The sequence below is a fragment of the Oncorhynchus masou genome, chromosome 12 (assembly GCF_036934945.1).
Source record: "Oncorhynchus masou masou isolate Uvic2021 chromosome 12, UVic_Omas_1.1, whole genome shotgun sequence".
Classification (NCBI taxonomy): domain Eukaryota; kingdom Metazoa; phylum Chordata; class Actinopteri; order Salmoniformes; family Salmonidae; genus Oncorhynchus; species Oncorhynchus masou.
In genome coordinates, this window is record NC_088223.1 from 45,644,431 (window position 1) to 45,665,774 (window position 21,344).

A 21,344-nucleotide genomic window follows, 5' to 3' on the forward strand; every position below is an offset into this window, starting at 1 on the left:
TCACCAATACATGTTTATAGAAAGGAAAATACCTCTCTAATTTTGGAAAAATCCCCCTGATTATTAACTCTTTAGTCATATCTTTAACTCTTTAGTCATATCCCATATCCCTACATCTAGCAACTTGTTTTTTTAAATTACACGAGCAAAAATATTCCATTAGATTTGGAATGGCAAGCTAGACAAAATGACAAGGGCCTATTTATATAATGAATATGAATTTGGATGGAAAGAAATGATTAAATATTAAAGCATTAGACTTCTCACGAAAGGCGTCAGTCATACTTAAATCCTAACTGGTTCTCTAGAAAATGCGTAAGAATGTCTCACCCCATGTTCAGAATGGTCTTTTTCCCTCTATTCAGTTTGCAACATCTCACTGTTGTTTATTTGAAAATGAAATAATCTCCAAAATATCACTATTGTTAAAACAAGTTATAGAAAGTAGTTTGCAATTTCAGTTTAACCCAACAGAAAAAACAGAACAACAAGTATTGTGGATAAAATCAAATATACTAACAGATTTAAAAAAAAGTATAATCTTTGTAAATTATATCATAAATAGGACTGGTGGAGTTATGTCACACATGCAGCTAACAAAAATATATGGAAATGTTTGCTCTACCCAAAATCACAACCAACTAATCGCAACATTACCACAAAAATGAAAGAGGAAAGTGGAAAAAGTAATGTCTTTCGGCCCTGCATCAAAGACCAAAATTGGTTAAAGAAAATTGTGATATATAAAAAAGTATACCAGTTTCATTTAAGGATTAAAATAATGTACAGCTGTGACATACAGATTGCAAAATAGTTGGGAAGATAATTTCGATGTACCAATTTCATGGCACATGTTTTATGAACTGATGCGCAAAACAACGCCGGATTCAAAACTGAGAATTCAATGTATATTATTATACAAAATTCTTGCAAACAATAGAATGTTATATATATGAGGGATACAACCTTCCCATCTATAGCGTCGTTCTTGCTGTAAAGAGACAGAGTCGTTAGATCATTAATTTTAGTACTGTCCAAACCAGCCCTGTTGCGGATCCCAAAGTCTTGCTCCCAGACAAACTAAACAACTTCTTAGCTCGCTTTGAGGACAATACAGTGCCACCGACACGCCCCCCCCTACCAAAACCTACGGACTCTCCTTCACAGCAGCCAACGTGAGTAAAATATTTAAACGTGTTAACCATCGCAAGGATGCTGGCCCAGACGGAATCCCTAGCCGCATCCTCAGAGCATGCGCAGACCAGCTGGCTGGTGTGTTTACGGACATATTCAATCAACACCTATCCCAGTCTGCTGTTCTCACATGCTTCAAGAGGGCCACCATTCCTGTTCCCAAGAAAGCTAAGGTAACTGAGCTAAACGACTATCGCCCCGTAGCACTCACTTCCGTCATTATGAAGTACTTTGAGAGACTAGCCAAGGATAATATCACCTCCACCCAACCTGACACCCTAGACCCACTCCAATTTGCGTACCGCCCCAATAGGTCTACAGATGACGCAATCACAATCACACTGCACACTTCCCTAACCCATCTGGACAAGGAATACCTATGTAAGAATGCTGTTCATCGTCGACAGCTCAGCATTTAACACCATAGTCCCCTCCAAACTTGTCATTAAAACTTGTTGGGGATAGGGGGCAGTATTTTCACTTTGGATGAATTGCGTGCCCAGAGTGAACTGCATTTTACTCTGTCCTAGATTGCTAATATATGCATATTATTATTACTATTGGATAGAAAACACTCTGAAGTTTCTAAAACGGTTTGAATGATGTCTGTGAGTATAACAGAACTCATAGGGCAGGCCATCTTCCAAACAAGAAGTGAAATTGTGAATGTGGGTCAAATTTGACGTCATCGCCCCTTCCCTTCCAAACAAGATATGGATCTGGTAGCACTTCCTAGGCCTTCCACTAGATGTCCTCATTCAGTAGAATGTGGAATGGAGCCTCTGGTGTGAACTTCGACCAAATGGGAGGGGAAATAGTCACTGTCTTAGCAGAATGCCATTTCCCTGTGGCGCATTTGTCTGTGGGTGTCACCGTCGTTCCCTTTGGCTGCAGATGAAAAAGTATAATCGGGTTGGAACGTTATTGGATATATATGAAAATAACATCCTGAAGATTGATTCCCTACTGGAATATATCTTTTTGAAGTTTTCGTCCGAGTTTTCCTGGACCAGCGTCAGCTTTTGGGCACGTGAACTGAAAGTGCTAGCAAATGCAGCTAATTGGACACTAGTATTGGACATTATGGAACAAAACAACAATTTATTGTGGAACTACGACTCCTTGCACTGCATTCTGATGAAAAATCATCAAAGGTAAGAGAATATTTATGATGTAATTTTGTATTTCTGTTGACTCCAACATGGTGGAGAAATGTATATACGTCTTAGCGCTGTCTCAGATTATTGCATGGTAGGCTTTTTTCGTAACGTTTAAAAAAAATCTGACACAGCGGTTGCATTAAGAACCCGTGTATCTTTAATTATATGTAGAACATGTATCTTTAGTCAAAGTTTATGATGAGTATTTCTGTTATCTGGCGTAGCTTTCTATAATTCCTCCGGATATTTTGGAGGCATTTCTGAACATGGCGTCAATGTAAACCAGGATTTGTGGATATAAATATGCATATTATCGAACAAAACACAAATGTGTTGTGTAACATGTCATATGAGTGTCATCTGATGAAGATTTTCAAAAGGTTAGTGATTCATTTTATCCTTAATCCTGCTTTTGTGACTCTATCTTTGGCTGGGAAAAATGGCTGTGTTTTTTATTTTATTTGGTGGTGGTCTAACATAAATATATGTTGTGTTTTCGCTGTAAAATATTTCAAAAATTGGACATGATGGGGAGATGAAAAAGATCTTTCATTTGCTGTATTGGACTTGTTAAAGAATATTTTTGAATTCCCTGCGCCACCTTTTCAGCTGAATGGGGGGGGGGAAGAGTTCCCCTAGGGGATTGTCTTGCCATAACAGGTTTTAAGCCTGGGTCTCGACCCCACCCTGTGCAACTTGGTCCTGGACTTTCTGACAGGCCGCCCCCAGGTGGGAATTGTAGGAAACAACATCTCCACCCCGCTGATCCTCAACACTGGGGCCCCACAAGGGTGCGTTCTCAGCACTCTACTGTACTCCCTGTTCACCCATGACTGCGTGGCCATGCATGCCTCCAACTCAATCATTAAGTTTGCAGACGACACTACAGTGATAGGCTTGATTACCAACAACGCAGAGGGAGCACCCCCTTATCCACATCGATGGGACTGTAGTGGAGAAGGTATACATTTTTAAGTTCCTCAACGTACACATCACGAACAAACTGAAATGGTCCACCCACACAGACAGCATGGTGAAGATGGCGCAACAGCGCCTCTTCAAACTCAGGAGGCCGAAGAAATTTGTCTTGTCACCAAAAACACTCACACACTTTTACAGATGCACAATCGACAGCATCCTGTCGGGCTGTATCACCGCCTGATACAGCAACTGCTCCGCCCACAACCACAAGGCTCTCCAGAGGGTAGTGAGGTCTACTCAACTCATCACTGGGGGTAAACTACCTGCCCTCCAGGACACCTACACCACCCAATGTCACAGGAAGGCCAAAAGGATCATCAAGGACAATAACCACCTGAGCCACTGCCTGTTCACCCCGCCATCATCCAGAACGCGAGGTCAGTATAGGTGCATCAAAGCTGGGACCGAGAGACTGAAAAACAGCTTCTATCTCAAGGCCATCAGACTGTTAAACAGCCATCACTAACATTGAGTGGCTGGTGCCAACATACTGACTCAAATCTCTATCTTCTTTAATAATTAAAAATTGGAGGTAATAAATGTATAACTCGTCACTTTAAGCAATGCCACTTTATATAATGTTTACATAGCCTTCAACTAGAAGCACAAGCATTTCGCTACACTCACATTAACATCTACTAACCATGTGTATGTGACCAAAAACATTTGATTTGATGTGGCTTGTTTTTGGTCACAGGTCCAGGAATGGCTGAAGAATTGCAACATTTACTTGGAGCTAACTCTGCAGATACTGTAGCACTACTATTTGATTTGAAAAGTCATAGTCAATCGATCAATAATAATAATTTTTGCAAAATGTTTATCTTTAAGCTATGAGAATAGAAATGTTCAGATCTTTTGTGAAACATCACAGCACATTTGGAAAATACATGGCAAATAGAAATCCAAAATGGACGGTGTTAAGAGATAGATGGGAGGGGTTTAATGGAGCTGAAGGGTGGTACTAATAACGACAAGAGAACTCATGTATAATATACTGTGTCTGTAAAATGTATATAGGTTCAGAACTTTTGTGAAACAACACCATTTTAAATATATGGCAAATATAAATCAAACTGGATGTACATCAGAAATAGATTAGAGAGGTTGAGGATAGAGGAAGGACAAGACTAAAAACAATGAAAATATAACTATTGTAAAACGATTGTGTCTGTAAAATATATATGGAATGTATAAGATGGAAGTAGAAGCCTAAGTGTTGTTAGTCATTAGTTTAGTCCAATTAGGGGAAGGTGGAAAATAATAAAGGATTTTTTAAAAGATATGTATGTGTATGTATATGCATGTATGTATGTATGTATGTATGTACTGTACGTATATGTATGTGTATATGTGTATATATACAGTTGAATTCGGATGTTTACATACACCTCAGCCGAATACATTTAAACTCAGTTTTCACAGTTCCAGACATCTAATCATAGTAAAAATCCCCTGTCTAAGGTCAGTAAGGATCACCACTTTATTTTAAGAATGTGAAATGTCCGAGTAATAGCAGAGAGAATGATTTATTTCAGATTTGATTTATTTCATCACATTCCCAATGGGTCAGAAGTTTACATACACTCAATTAGTATTTGGCAAAATTGCCTTTAAATTGTTTAACTTGGGTCAAAACTTTTGGGTAGCCTTCCACCAGTTTCACACAATAAGTTGGGTACATTTTGACCCATTCCTCCTGACAGAGGATGTGTAACTGAGTCAGCTTTGTAGGCCTTCTTGCTCACACACTATTTTTCAGTTCTGCTCAAAAATGTTATGTAGGACTGAGGTCAGGGCTTTGTGATGGCCACTCCAATATCTTGGCTTTGTCCATAAGCCATTTTGCCACAACTTGGAAGTATGCTTGGGGTCATGGTCCATTTGGAAGACCCATTTCCGACCAAGCTTTAACTTCCTGACTGATGTCTTGAGATGTTGCTTCAATATATCCACAAAATGTAACTTTCCCATGATGCCATCTATTTTGTGAAGTGCACAAGCCTCTCCTGCAGCAAAGCACCCCCACAACATGATGCTGCCACTCCCGTGCTTCACGGTTGGGATGGTGTTCTTGGGTTTGCAAACCTCCCCTTTTTTCCTCCAAACATAACGATGGTCATGATGTCCAAACAGTTATATTTTTGTTTCATCAGACCAGAGGACAATTCTGCAAAAAGTACAATCTTTGTCCCCGTGTGCAGTTGCAAACCGTAGTCTGGCTTTTTTATGGTGGTTTTGGAGCAGTGGCTTCTTCCTTGCTGAAGGCCTTTCAGGTTAGGTCAATATAGGACTCGTTTTACTGTGCATATAGATACTTCTGTACATGTTTCCTCCAGCATCTTCACAAGGTCCTTTGCTGTTGTTCTGGGATTGACTTGCATTTTTCGCACCACAGTACGGTCATCTCTAGCAGACAGAACGCGTCTCCTTCCTGAGCGATATGACGCTGTCCCATGGTGTTTATACTTGCGTACTGTTGTTTGTACAGATAAACATGGTACCTTCAGGTGTTTGGAAATAGCTCCCAAGAATGACTTGTGGAGGTCTACAACTTTTTTTCTAAAGTCTTGGCTGATTTCTTTTGATTTTCCCATGATGTCAAGCAAAGAGGCACTGAGTTTGAAGGTAGGCCTTGAAATAACCACAGGTTCAAATTTAATTGAAGCTTCTAAAGCCATGACATCATTTTCTGTAATTTTACAAGCTGTTTAAAGGCACGGTCAACTTAGTGTATGTAAACTTCTGACGGACTGGAGTTATGATACCGTGTTAAATATAAGTTCAATAATCTGTCTGTAAACAATTGTTCGAAAAATTACTTGTGTCATACACAAAGTAGATGTCCTAACCGACTTGCCAAAACTATAGTTTGTTAACAAGAAATGTGTGGAGTGGTTGAAAAACGAGTTTTAATGTCTACAACCTAAGTGTATGTAAACTTCTGACTTCAACTGTAAATAAAAAAACGTCTTCTCACTGTCAACTGCATTTATTTTCGGCAACCTTGACAAGATTCAACAACTGAGACATAAACTGAACAAGTTCCACAGACATGTGGCCAACTGAAATTGAATAATGTGTCCCTGAACAAAGGGGGGGTCAAAATCAAAAGTAACAGTCAGTATCTGGTGTGGCCCCCAGATGCAAACCTGATGGGGCTATGGGAAATACTGCCCCCTTTGGATGAATTGTGTGCCCAAAGTAAACTTAAAAAAAACCTGTCAAAAATTGCTAATATATGCATATAATAAGTACCTCCAGGCTCTGATCAGGCCCTACACCCAAGCAAGGGCACTGCGTTCATCCACCTCTGGCCTGCTCGCCTCCCTACCATTGAGGAAGTACAGTTCCCGCTCAGCCCAGTCAAAACTGTTCGCTGCTCTGGCCCCCCAATGGTGGAACAAACTCCCTCACGACGCCAGGACAGCGGAGTCAATCACCACCTTCCGGAGACACCTGAAACCCCACCTCTTCAAGGAATACCTAGGATAGGATAAGTAATCCTTCTCACCACCCCCCTTAATGATTTAGATGCACTATTGTCAAGTGGCTGTTCCACTGGATGTCAGAAGGTGAATTCACCAATTTGTAAGTCGCTCTGGATAAGAGCGTCTGCTAAATGACTTAAATGTAATGTAAATGTAATAATAATTATTGAATAGAAAACACTCTAAAGCTTCTAAAACCGTTCGAATTATGTCTGTATGTAAAGCAGAACTCACAGGGCAGCCATTCTCCCAGACTCTCTCTCCTAAGAAAGTTGCTCCAACTTTGACGTCATCGCCCCCACCCTTCCCAACCAGCTATGGATCTGGGAACAGTGTCTATTTCTTCAGCGCGCTCTCGTATTTCAATGACACGTGGAACGGAGAAAATAGCACAGGCTTTGACTGCTTGGCGGGCAAAATACTGAGGTGTCACGAGTTTTCAGGTGCGCGCTCTGTGAAAAGGGACTTTTTTTTCCAGTCTGGTTGAAGAGAGTTTGTTATGTTTGATTTAATCGCCAATTGTTTTGTACGTTAAAAACATCCTAAAGCTTGATTCTGCACTTAGTTTGACCAGTTTAGTCGACATATAATATGTAAATTTGAAGTTTTGATGCGCAATTTTCGTGATCAGAAGTCCTTTTTGGGGTAATTCACCTGAAGATGTTAGCTTTTGCTAATACAAAGACACACCAACAGCAACCAAACGTTATATTAGGTAAGTATAACTCCTTCCACGGCATTCTTGTCGAAGACCATCAAAGGTAAGGGAATATTTATGTTATAAAATTGTATTTTTGGCGAATCCAACATAGTAGAGAAATAATGCTAATGGCTGAGCGCCGTCTCAGATTATTGAATAGTGAACGAATTCTGTAACGTTAAAAATAAATGTAACACAGCGTTTGCATTAAGAAGAAGTGTATCTTTCTAAATATATGTAGAACATGTATATTTAGTCAAAGTTTATGATGTTTATTGCTGTTATCTGGCGTGATATTGGCGAGATATTTATAATTCCTCCGGTCATTTCTGCTGCATTTTTTGAACATGGCTCAAATGTAAATGGAGATTTATGGATATAAATTGCATATTATTGAAAAAAACATAAATGTACTGTGTAACATGTGCTATTACTGTCATTTGATGAAGATTTTCAAAAGGTTAGTGAATTATTTTTCTTTTAATCCTGCGTTTGTGATTGTGCTATTTTGCATGTTTCCCTAGTGGTGGTTTAACATAAATATGTGCTATGTTTTCGCTGTAAAACATTTTAAAATTCTGACATGCTGGGTAGATGAACAAGGTGTTTATCTTTCATTTAAGCTATTGGACTTGTTAATGTGTGGAGGTTAAATATTTTTAAGAATATTTTTGCTTTCCCTGCGCCACCGTTTGGGCTGAAGGGGGGGGGGTCCTAGTTGGGAACCCGTAGCCCCATATGGTTCCAGTGCATCTCCTACTCATGGACTACACCAGATTTGCCAGTTCTTACTTTGAGATGTTACCCCACCAAGGCACCTGCAAGTTCCTGGATATTTATGGGGGAATGGCCCTAGCCCTCCCCCTCCGATCCTACAGGTCCCAGACATGCTCAATGGGATTGAAATCCGGGCTCTTCGCTGGCAATGGCAGAAGACTGATATTCCTGTCTTGCGAGAAATCATGCACAAAATGAGCAATACGGCTGGTGGCATTGTTATGCTGGAGGGTCATGTCAGGATTAGCCCACAGGAAGGGTACCACATGAGGGAGGAGGATGTCTTCCCTAAAATGCACTGCGTTGATATTGCCTGCAATGTCAATGAGCTCAGTCCGATGAGGCTGTGACTCACCACCCCAGACCATGACGGACCGTTGATCCCGCTCCAGAGTACAGGCCTTGGTGTAATGCTCATTCCTTCGACGATAAACCCGAATCTGACCATCACCACTGGTGAGACAAAACCGCGACTCGTCAGTGAAGAGCACGTTTTGCCAGTCTTGTCTGGTCCAGCGACGGTGGGTTTGTGCCAATAGGCGACGTTATTGTCACTGATGTCTGGTGAGGACCTGCCTTACTACAAGCTTTCAAGCCCTCAGTCCAGGCACTCTCAGCCTATTGTGGACAGTCTAAGCACTTATGGAGGGATTGTGCGTTCCTGGTGTAACTCAGTCATTTGTTGTTGCCATCCTGTACCTGTCCCGCAGGTGTGATGTTCGGATGTACCGATCCTGTGCAGGTGTTGTTACACGTGGTGAGCAGGGACCCTGGTCATCTTTCTTTTGGTGTTTTTCAGAGTCAGTAGTTTTCATAACTGTGACCTTAATTGCCTACTGTATGTAAGCTGTTAGTGTCTTAAAAACCCGAATCTGACCATTACCACTGGTGAGACAAAACCACGACTCGTCAGTGAAGAGCATGTTTTGTCAGTCCTGTCTGGTCCAGCGACGGTGGGTTTGTGCCCATAGGCGACGTTATTGTCGCTGATGTCTGGTGAGGACCTGCCTTACTACAGGCTTTCAAGCCCTCAGTCCAGGCACTCTCAGCCTATTGTGGACAGTCTGAGCACTTATGGAGGGATTGTGCGTTCCTGGTGTAACTCGGTCATTTGTTGTTTCCATCCTGTTCCTGTCCCGCAGGTGTGATGTTCGGATGTACCGATCCTGTGCAGGTGTTGTTACACGTGGTGAGCAGGGACCCTGGTCATCTTTCTTTTGGTGTTTTTCAGAGTCAGTAGTTTTCATAACTGTGACCTTAATTGCCTACTGTATGTAAGCTGTTAGTGTCTTAACGACCGTTCCACAGGTGCATGTTAATTCATTGTTTATGCTTCATTGAACAAGCATGGGAAACAGTGTTTAAACCATTTACAATGAAGATATGTGAAGTTATTTTTTTAAACTAACTATCTTTTAAAGACAGGGTCCTGAAAAAGGGACCTTTCTTTTTTTGCTGAATTTATGTGTGTATATATTTGTGTCTGTCTGTCTGTCTGTCTGTCTGTCTGTCTGTCTGTCTGTCTGTCTGTCTGTCTGTCTGTCTGTCTGTCTGTCTGGATACAGTTGAAGTCGGAAGTTTACATACACTTAGGTTGGAGTCATTAAAACAGGTTTTTCAACCACTCCACAAATTTCTTGTTAACAAACTATAGTTTTGGCAAGTCGTTTAGGACATCTACTTAGTGTATGACACAAGTCATTTTTCCAGCAATTGTTTACAGACAGATTATTTCACTTATAAATCACTGTATCACAATTCCAGTGGGTCAGAAGTTAACATAAAATAAGTTGACTGAGCCTTTAAACAGCTTGGAAAATTTCAGAAAATTATGTAATGGCTTTAGATGCTTCTGATAGGCTAATTGACATCATTTGAGTCAATTGAAGGTGTACCTGTGGATGTATTTCGAGGCCTACTTTCAAACTCACTGCCTCTGCTTGACATCATGGGAAAATCCAAATAAATCAGCCAAGACCTCAGGAAAACATTTGTAGACCTCCACAAGTCTGGTTCATCCTTGGGAGCAATTTCCAAATGCCTGAGGGTACCATGTGTACTATTGTTTGTACAGATGAACAAGTGTAAACACCATGGGACCACACAGCGGTCATACCGCTCAGGAAGGAGACGCGTTCTGTCTCCTAGAGATGAACTTACTTTGGTGCGAAATGTGCTAATCAATCCCAGAACAACAGCAAAGGACCTTGTGAAGATGCTGGAGGAAACTGGTACAAAAGTATCTATATCCACAGTAAAACGAGTCCTATATTGACATAACCTGAAAGGCCGCTCAGCAAGGAAGAAACCTCTGCTCCAAAACCGCCATAAAAAAAGACTACGGTTTGCAACTGCACATGGGGACAAAGATTGTACTTTTTTGAGAAATGTCCTCTGGTCTGATGAAACAAAAATAGAACTGTTTGGCCATAATGACCATTGTTATGTTTGGAGGAAAAAGGGGGTGGCTTGCAAGCCGAAGAACACCATCCCAAACATGAAGCATGTGGATATATTGAAGCAACATCTCAAGACATCAATCAGGAAGTTAAAGCTTGGTCGCGAATGGGTCTTCCAAATGGACAATAACCCCAAGCATACTTCCAAAGTTGTGGCAAAATGGCTTAAGGACAACAAAGTCAAGGTATTGGAGTGGCCACCACAAAGTCCTGACCTCAACCCTATAGAAAGTTTGTGAGCAGAACTGAAAAAGTGTGTGCGAGCAAGGAGCCCTACAAACCTGACTCAGTTACAACAGCTCTGTCAGGAGGATTGGGCCAAAATTCACCAAACTTATTGTGGGAAGTTTGTGGAAAGCTACCCAAAACGTTTGACCCAAGTTAAACAATTTAAAGGCAATGCTACCAAATACTAATACTAACAGGCCCCCATTAACATCGACGGGGCCGTCGTGGAGCAGGTCGAAAGTTTCAAGTTACGTGGTTTCCACATCACCAACAAACTATCATGGTCCAAACATACCAAGACAGTTGTGAAGAGGGCACGACAAAACCTTTCCCCCCTCAGGAGACTGAAAAGATTTGGCATGGGTCCCCAGATCATCAAAAAGTTCTACAGTTGCACCATCGAGAGCGTCCTGAACGGTTACACCTAGTATGGCAACTGCTCGGCATCTGACCGTAAGGCGCTACAGAGGGTAGTGCGTACAGCCCAGTACATCACTGGGGCCAAGCTTCCTGCCATCCAGGACTTGTACAATAGGCGGTGTCAGAGGAAGGATCATAGAATTGTCAGAGACTCCAGTCACCCAAGTTATAGACTGTTTTCTCTGCTACCGCATGGCAAGCGGTGCCGGAGCGCCAGGTTTCATACCAAAAGGCTCCTCAACAGCTTCTACCCCCAACCAATAAGACTGCTGAACAATTTATAAAAAACCCACCGGACAATTTACATTGACCCACCCGCCCCCCCCCCCCCCCCTTTGTATACTGCTGCTACTTGCTGTTTATTATCTATGCATAGTCACTTCACCCCCACCTACATGTAAAAATTACCTCAACTATCTTGTACCCCCTCACACTGACTAGGTACCGGAGCCCCCTGTATATAGCCTTGTTATTCTTATTGGGTTACTTTTTATTATTACTTTTTATTTTAGTCTGTCTGTCTGTCTGTCTGTCTGTCTGTCTGTCTGTCTGTCTGTCTGTCTGTCTGTCTGTCTCTATATATATACAGTACACGTCAAAAGTTTGGACAAACCTACTCATTCAAGGGTTTTTCTTTATTTGTACTATTATCTACATTGTAGAATGATAGTGAAGACATCTGACACGGCTCATGTCAGAAAAATGTACCAAAGCGCAGTGTGGTAAGTGTTTATGATGAATGTATTACTCAAAACACTCAAACAAAATAACAAAGAGGGAAAACTGAAACAGTCCTGTCAGGTGCAGACACTAAACAAACAAAAAACTACCCACAAAACCCAAACGAAAAAGGAACACTTTGGGGCTGTCACTGGCCAATACAGACTTTTAGCTCCCTCCAAAGATTTTCTATTGGGTTCAGGTCTGAGTACCCCCCCCCCAGCAGCCCTGGTGCTTGAATCTTCACTGGAGGAACCGGGCCGCAGATCATCGCCTGACGAACCAGACCACCGATCATAACCGGAGGCTCCAGACTGGGGACCGTCGCTGGAGGCTCTGTGCTAGGGACCGTTGCTGGAGGCTCTGTGCTAGGGACCGTCGCTGGAGGCTTAGTACGTTACGCCGGAACAGGTCTTACCGTACTGAGGAGACGTACTGACAGCCTAGTGAGTGACGCTAACACAACACATCCGGGCTGGATACACACTTTAGCTCGGTGGTGTGGAGAGCTGGCATAGGACGCACTGAGCTATGATGGCGCATTGGAGGCATAGTTCGTAGAGCCAACGCAGGACACACTGGACCGTGGAGTCGCACCAAAGGTCTGGAGCGCAGCGCTGACACAACTCCTCCTGGCTGGATACCCCCTGTAGCCCGGCAAGTGCAGGGAGCCTGAACAGGCCGCACTGGGCTGTGCTGGTGAACCAGGGACACAGTGCGTAGAGCTGGCGCAGGATAACCTGGACCAAAGAGATGCACCGGAGGCCAGGAGCGCTGAGCCGGCACAATCCGTCCTGGCTGAATGCCCTCTCTAGCACGGCCACTGCGGGGAGCTTGCACAGAGCGCACCGGGCTGACACACTGAAGGCATGGTGCGCAGAACCGGATAGCATGGTGCTTGACCGGTCACTCGCTCCCCACGGTTAGCATGAGGAGTTTGCTCAGGTATGAACTCTGACTCTGCCAATTTCCCCGTGTGCCACCCCCCAAAACATTTTGGGGGGCTTCCTCTCGTTCTTGCCTCGCTGCTCCAACTCCTTGTAACATCGCCGTTCCGCCTTTGCTGCTTCAATCTCCTCCTTTTGACGGCGATACTCCCCCACCTGTCTCCAGGATCCTTTTCTGTCCAGGATCTCCTCCTATGTCCACTCGTTCCTTTTTCCACGCATCTTGGTACTTTGGTGGTGGGTAGTTCTGTCACGGCTCTTGTCGGAATGAGTGAACCAAAGCGTAGTGTGGTAAGTGTTCATGATAAATGTATTACTCAAAACACTCAAACAAAATAACAAAGAGGGAAAACTGAAACAGTCTTGTCAGGTGCAGACACTAAACAGAAAACAACTACCCACAAAACCCAAACGAAAAAGGACACCTTATATATGATCCCCAATCAGAGACAATGATAGACAGTTGCCTCTGATTGGGAACCACACCAACATAGAAATAAAGAAACTACAATGCCCACCCTAGTCACACCCTGGCCTAACCAAAATAGAGAATAAAAACATCTCTATGGCCAATATGTGACAACATCAAAACTATTAAATAACACCAAAAAAGTGTTAAACAAATTAAAGTATATTTTATAATTGATATTATTCAAAGTAGCCACCTTTTGCCTTGATGACAGCACACTCTTGGCGTTCTCTCAACCAGCTTCATGAGGTAGTCACCTGCATTGCATTTCAATTAACATGCGTTCCTTGTTTAAAGTTAATTTATGGAATTTCTTTCCTTTTTAGTGCGTTTGTGTCAAACAGGAGTGTTGTGACAAGGTAGGGTTGGTATACAGAAGATAGCCCTATTTGGTAAAATACCAAAACCATATTATGGCAAGAACAGCTCGAATAAGCAAAGATAAATGGCAGTCCATCATTACTTTAAGACATGAAGGTCAGTTAACCCTCCCGTCATCCTTGGATTGTGTCTAGACCCCGAGTCCTCCGGGTCACCCTGTCCCTTATTGGCTAAAGGCACAATGGGCGCAAGTGTGACAGTATGCGTGTGAACAGCCTTTGCAGATGTAGAGGGCCACCATGCTCAAGAGGGCCACCATTGTTCCTGTTCCAAAGAAAGGTAACTGAGCTAAACGACTACCGCCCCGTAGCACTCACTTCCGTCATCATGAAGTGCTTTGAGAGACTAGTCAAGGACCATATCACCTCCACCCTACCTGACACCCTAGACCCACTCCAATTTGCTTACCGCCCAAATAGGTCCACAGACGATGCAATCTCAACCACACTGCACACTGCCCTAACCCATCTGGACAAGAGGAATACCTATGTGAGAATGCTGTTCATCGACTACAGCTCGGCATTTAACACCATAGTACCCTCCAAGCTCGTCATCAAGCTCGAGACCCTGGGTCTCGACCCCTCCCTGTGCAACTGGGTACTAGACTTCCTGACGGGCCGCCCCCAGGTGGTGAGGGTAGGCAACAACATCTCCACCCCGCTGATCCTCAACACTGGGGCCCCACAAGGGTGCGTTCTGAGCCCTCTCCTGTACTCCTTGTTCACCCACAACTGCGTGGCCACGCACGCCTCCAACTCAATCATCAAGTTTGCGGACGACACAACAGTGGTAGGCTTGATTACCAACAACGACGAGACAGCCTACAGAGAGGAGGTGAGGGCCCTCGGAGTGTGGTGTCAGGAAAATAACCTCACACTCAACGTCAACAAAACTAAAGAGATGATTGTGGACTTCAGGAAACAGCAGAGGGAACACCCCCCTATCCACATCGATGGGACAGTAGTGGAGAGGGTAGTAAGTTTTAAGTTCATCGGCATACACATCACAGACAAACTGAATTGGTCCACTCACACAGACAGCATCGTGAAGAAGGCGCAGCAGCGCCTCTTCAACCTCAGGAGGCTGAAGAAATTTGGATTGTCACCAAAAGCATCTAGAAGAAAAAGAAAGAGAAAAGCACACCTATAAAGACGAGGTGCTGGCTAGCGGAGTAGAAACTTGAAAATAAAAATAAAAGAGAGCCGCACACTCTTGGAGCTCAGATGCAAAAATTTAATACCAACGTTTCGACAGCCAAGCTGTCTTCATCAGGGTATAATCACAAACACTGCGGGATGACTAGTCACCAAAAGCACTCACAAACTTCTACAGATGCACAATCGAGAGCATCCTGGCGGGCTGTATCACCGCCTGGTACGGCGACTGCTCCGCCCACAACCGTAAGTCTCTCCAGAGGGTAGTGAGGTCTGCACAACGCATCACCGGGGGCAAACTACCTGCCCTCCAGGACACCTACACCACCCGATGTTACAGGAAGGCCATAAAGATCCTCAAGGACAACAACAACCCGAGCCACTGCCTGTTCACCCCGCTATCATCCAGAAGGCGAGGTCAGTACAGGTACATCAAAGCTGGGACCGAGAGACTGAAAAACAGCTTCTATCTCAAGGCCATCAGACTGTTAAACAGCAACCACTAACATTGAGTGGCTGCTGCCAACACACTGACTCAACTCCAGCCACTTTAATAATGGGAATTGATGGGAAATGATGTCAAATATATCACTAGCCACTTTAAACAATGCTACCTAATATAATGTTTACATACCCTACATTATTCATCTCATATGTATACGTATATACTGTACTCTACTGCATCTTTATGTAATACATGTATCACTAGCCATTTTAACTATGCCACTTTGTTTACATACTCATCTCATATGTATATACTGTACTCGATACCATCTACTGTATCTTGCCTATGCTGCTCTGTACCATCACTCATTCATATATCTTCAGGTACATATTCTTTATCCCCTTACACTGTGTAGAAGACAGTATGTTTTGGAATTGTTAGTTAGATTACTTGTTGGTTATTACTGCATTGTCGGAACTAGAAGCACAAGTATTTTGCTACACTCGCATTAACATCTGCTAACCATGTGTATGTGACAAATACAATTATATTTTATTTGTATTTCTTACACCTGCAGCACACCGTGTGTGTGTCTTGGAGTCCTTCTTCGGTGGGCAGAACTGACACCTCTTCCTCTCACTTGCCCCGGTGGCCAATGCAGCGCGTGGGGCAGTGGCGGGCTCCTCGGGTTGTTGATCACGAGCCGCCGTAGCACCCTGTAGGACTTTGACGAGCACTGACACCGCTTTGGATCAGCGGCTTGACGAGCGCCTTTCCCAGCTTCTCCAGGAACACCCTGCGCTTGTTCTGCTTGCGAGGCATCCAGTCAGCCTTGATCTCGCGCCATATGACAATGGCATTGTAGGAGGACACGTCGAGGTTGATGTGGAAGACGACCAGGGGCCAGTGGTCAGTCATCTGTCTACAGCTGTACGTGATGACCTCCTTGTCCAGGTTGTCCACGCCACCCTTGTTGCAGTTGTAGTCTAGCACGAGGGCCGGCTTCCTGTCGCGGCGATCGCTGACTTGGGCCCCTGTGTGCAGCGTGCTCAGAAGCAGTATGTTCTTGTTTGTCTTTGCCAGGTAGGACACTAGAGTGGCGGTGGGCGTGAATGCAAACCTGGAGGACAGGACCTGTCTGCCCTTTGACTCGAGGAGCGCCGGCGGGAGCTCGGCCTTGTTCTTTTTCACGGTATCCACCACGGTGAGGTACCTCTCGAGAAGCCGCTGTCCCAGTTCGTAGGAGGTAAAGAAATTGTCACACGTGACGTTGCGACCACTCTGTCCCTTTGTCAGATCGAGGACGACGCACATCCTCTGGTTCTTCTCGGGTGCCGTATTTCGCCGGCTTGCTGGGGATGTACTGACGGAAAGGACAGCGGCCTTTGGCAAGGGGAGAAAAGATTGGTGTCATAATTGTTGGGGCCAATGAGTGCTACGTTATACATATACTAGCTCTCTCTGCACGCGCACAAACACACACACACACACACACACACACACACACACACACACACACACACACACACACCGTCACCTCGGGCTGTAAAGGGCCGGCAGCCGCTCCTGCCACAGGTCCCAGACCTCTCGTATGACTGTCAGTTTGTCCGTGGCGAACCTCGTGGGTCTCGACCGGCGGTCTTCGAATCGCAACAGCCTCGAGTACCTGTGACAGACCTTGAGTGGCATGGTGGCTCGGAACATGGTCCTTCCGCTCTCCGCATCCCACAGGCTGGCCGCGGCCTCGCCTCGGGACCTGTAGACGCCCGCTAGGATCAGCAGCCCTACGTGGGCGCGCAGGTCGGAGGCGTCCATGGCTCGCCGGCTGTCGTCGCCATATTTTCTCGCCACGTGCAGATTCGTCATGCCCACAATTATCCTTTCTATCTCCGGTGTGACAAACAGTTCGTCCTCGCGTTCGCCCTCGGAGGCTTCATCGCGTTAGTCCTCACGGCCGTCCTCGCGGTCGCCCTCGCATTCGTCCTCGGGGGCTTCCTCCGGGTCTTCCCCAAAAGAGCACGAAGAGGCCTGGTCAATAATGTTAAAGAATTTTTGTAGTTCAGATAGAGCCTGGTCAACCGTGGGGGCGAAGGCATACACAACAGTATCATCGGCATACAAGTGCAGGTCAAAAAAAAATGGAGAGACATGTCGATATTCTTAATGTAAAGGAAACCTGATTTGAACAGGTTCAGTAGATATACACTGTGTTCTATCTGTCATGTCATTTTTAACTCCAGACATAAAAGAGCACGTATGTATAGCTTGTTTTCATGTAGGTAGGCCTATCTTTCACACTTCAATCCTCCCTTTAGGCCCAACTGGGTTTAAATGCCTTCTACCGTTTGATTTATTTGTATTTATTCATCAGTGTTTATTTATTTTTGCTGCTTGGGGGTAATTGTTATTGCTTGGATAACCTTATCTACTATTATGTATTGATATTTTAATTTCTTAATATGTGGTGCGTACTGCGCAGAAAACTAGATGAATATTTGTAAGAATCATTGTAATGTTTGTTTAACAATGTGTCCATTAATCCTGTAAGGGATGAGTTGCCAACTGTCTATTTGACTAAATAAAAGTATCTGCTTCAGAGGGAAGGCTAGACAGTATCCGTAATATCTGCATGATCCACATGGCCTAGTTTCTGAAGTCTGGTGTGGAGTTAACTCATTTTAGACATAGTATGTGCATCCTGTAATTGTTATTGTACATTGACCCTGACATAACACTGAGCTGCAATGCATGCATAGCCTACTGTCACGCCCTGGTCGAAGTATATTGTGTTTGTCTGCATTTATTTGGTCTGGCCAGGGTGTGACATGGGTTTATTGTGGTGTGTTTTGTCTTGGGGTTTTTGTTAGGTATTGGGTTTGTGGCTTAGTGGGGGTATCTAGCAAAGTCTATGGCTGTCTGGAGTGGTTCTCAATCAGAGGCAGGTGTTTATCGTTGTCTCTGATTGGGAACCATATTTAGGCAGCCATATTCTTTGAGTGTTTTGTGGGTGATTGTTCCTGTCTCTACACCAGAAAGGACTGTTTAGGTTTTCATTATTTTGTTAGTTATTTCATGTCTAGTTCCTTTTTATTAAAGAACATGAATAACCACCACGCTGCATTTTGGTCCGCTTCTCTTCCACCAGACGAAAGCCGTTACACCTACATTTACTTTGGGAGTGAAGACATAGACACTGAATGGTACAACAACACGCTGAGTAAGTTATGTCTGTCTAAAAGCAAGAATTTTTGAGGAAATCAGCAACCGGTCAACTACTATGCAATTGCAAAACTATGATGCAATGTATAATGACAATGCTGTTACTGTATTAATTAAAGTTACTAGGTGTAAGTGCAAGTGTAAAGTGTTGCTCAAAATATAATTTGTATAGCTGACTGGTTTATATCCACTCCCTCTGTGACTGACTCACCTATCGTCTCGAAGCGAGAGAGGAAACGCAGGAAGAAGTTCTTGCAGGGGTCGGGCATGGCCACTGTGCCAAACTCTGACACCATGATGCGGTTCCTCTCGCTGTTCTTCTTGTAAGCATCACTCTGCAGAAAGCGACTCCTGTAGGTCACCTTGCCATCCTCAATCTTAAACTGGTGCAGCATGGCCATCCCATCAAACCAGTGGTTGTAGCTGAAGAAAAAAGGACAGCGGGGATAGGTAAGGGAAAGTGTTAAAACCCGCTAAGATTGATGTCTGTGCCCTTGAGTAAATCTAATTAGCATAATACAAATATCCCCATAAAAATCTGTCAATTTAAGCTAAAGACATTTGTTTTTTTGCATTGGATGCATCTCAATCCACCACATCTGCTTAGATAAATAAAAGTTAAATAAAATAGAAAGGTGACAGCTCCAGATCAGTGTTTGGGTTCCCAAATTGGGTTCTCACAAAATTGTTTGTAGCATCTGAATTGTTTAGCCTACAAACTAGTATGACACCTCTATGGAAAGATGAGAACATTATGGTGTTCTCTGTTTTGATCTACACTTCGTCCGATGTGGGACAAGTCTGAAGTCTGTATAGCTGATCTACCAACGTCTGTCTACAGTGACCGAACTGTTTGGACTACAAACTAATATATGGTGAGACGCTCACGAACATGTTGGTTGTTTTGCTTTAGAATGCACACAGGCTTCAAGACTTGTCTGAAGGTCCCCAATTACCTATCTAAAAATTTATGGAAGGATATATTTAGTCTGTTTGGTGAAAAAAAAGGGGGTTCGGTAAATAAAAAAAACATCTCTCAGATATAGTGCAGACACTTCAGAACAATCTTCCTTTTGATTTTTTTTGGGGGGGATCAATCTGTTCCATGTTGTGAATGTGTTATTCAATGTGTTATTCATGTGGGCTAACAACAGGGGGTCTTCAAGGGATCTTAACATTCAAAATCAAATAGCAAAATGATCCTGGTACGACCGTCATGAAACAATTCAATATAACTTAGTAGCCACCCCCCTAGACATGGCTTAGACTCTTATGGGTTAAAGGTTAGGGATAGGTTCAGGGTTAGTGGATAGATTAGATTAGTCATGAATAGTGGAAGTGTATTCATCATGCATTCGTATAGCGTGGTTCTAGATCTGTTTGTATTGTCTTGCCAACTCCTATGGTTGTTGTCCATAGCACTACAGGAGTTGGCAAGACAGCACAAACAGGTCTGGAAACAGCCTAACGTCCTTATATTTTTTTTGTTAAATGTAAAATAGTTTGGTGAACTGCTAAAAAGGATATGTGTTGATGTATGTCTCTGAACCCCATCCTTGTTATGCCAATGTGTAGCCTACTTGTACATATTTTTGTTTTATTCTAATGGCTGCAAGTTGTTCCAAAAAATGTGGCTGAAGGTGTGACTCACTGTTGGTTTCCGAACTCAAACTTCCCTGGGCCGTTGCGGAGGAGGCTGCCTCGGATCCAGGTTGGGATGGTCCCACACACCTCTGTGGTGATGGGCTCTGGGTTCTCCTCCACGGACCGCACCAGAGGGGCAATAGACTCCAGACCCTTCAGCTTTAGCTGGTTACACTTATTGAGCTCCTTTGGCTTGGCATCACTAGACGGTGTGATGGTCGCATCTGCAAAAAAATGATACTTTTATTTTTGTCTCTTGAATGCTGTGAGTCCCACGACACACAAACCAAACCGTCATGCATAAGAACAGCCCTTAACGGTGGTATATTGGCCATATACCACACTGCCTCGTGCTTTATTGCTTGATTATAAAATGTAATTATGAAGACTGTTTGGACTTGGCAAGAGATTTCTGCTCTGATTAAGCTCAGTAAATACATCTTAGTTCTCCACACAAGGCCTCAGTCACAGTGAACCGTTTATACACCAAGCAGATGCATAGTCTTACCACCAGAGAAATCACCACCACAAAATACTTTCACAAATCTTTTTGGGGCCTTATGCTTGCCTTGCAAAAAACTTAAATGACTGAGATTGATCTCTTATTTGTTCCTCTTGAATACCCCCCCTCCCTCGAGCATCACATTGGTACCTGCATGAATCCCCCCAAGCACCCCATTGGTTCCTGCATGAACACTAGGCTGATACCTATGCATCTTGGGTCCATGAAATTGCGTATCAGTCTACTCAGTGACATCCACATATTGCAATTCTGAAGAGTTTACACAAATATTAGCATTGTAGCTCATAATAGGGAACTTTAACTATGGGAAATCACCTCACTATTGACCTATTGCGTGTATTGACATTCATATTGCAATGTAGAACCTTACCTATGCATCTTGTGTCCATGAAATGGAGTAAGGTTCTACATTGCAATATGAATGTCAATACA

The 21,344-nt window shown here is 43.6% G+C and overlaps 1 protein-coding gene across 1 annotated transcript in view; it reads right to left on the bottom strand.

Moving 5' to 3' along the window:
• bco2a (beta-carotene oxygenase 2a) overlaps positions 1–21,344 on the bottom strand; it is a 116,588-nt gene that overhangs the window by 63,271 nt on the left and 31,973 nt on the right. Inside the window, exons 2-3 of the mRNA XM_064980745.1 lie at positions 20,397–20,613; positions 18,957–19,168 (exon numbers count right to left, since the gene is read on the bottom strand). Coding sequence (XP_064836817.1) covers positions 18,957–19,168; positions 20,397–20,613 — 429 coding nt within the window. The remainder of the gene's footprint in view (positions 1–18,956; positions 19,169–20,396; positions 20,614–21,344) is intronic.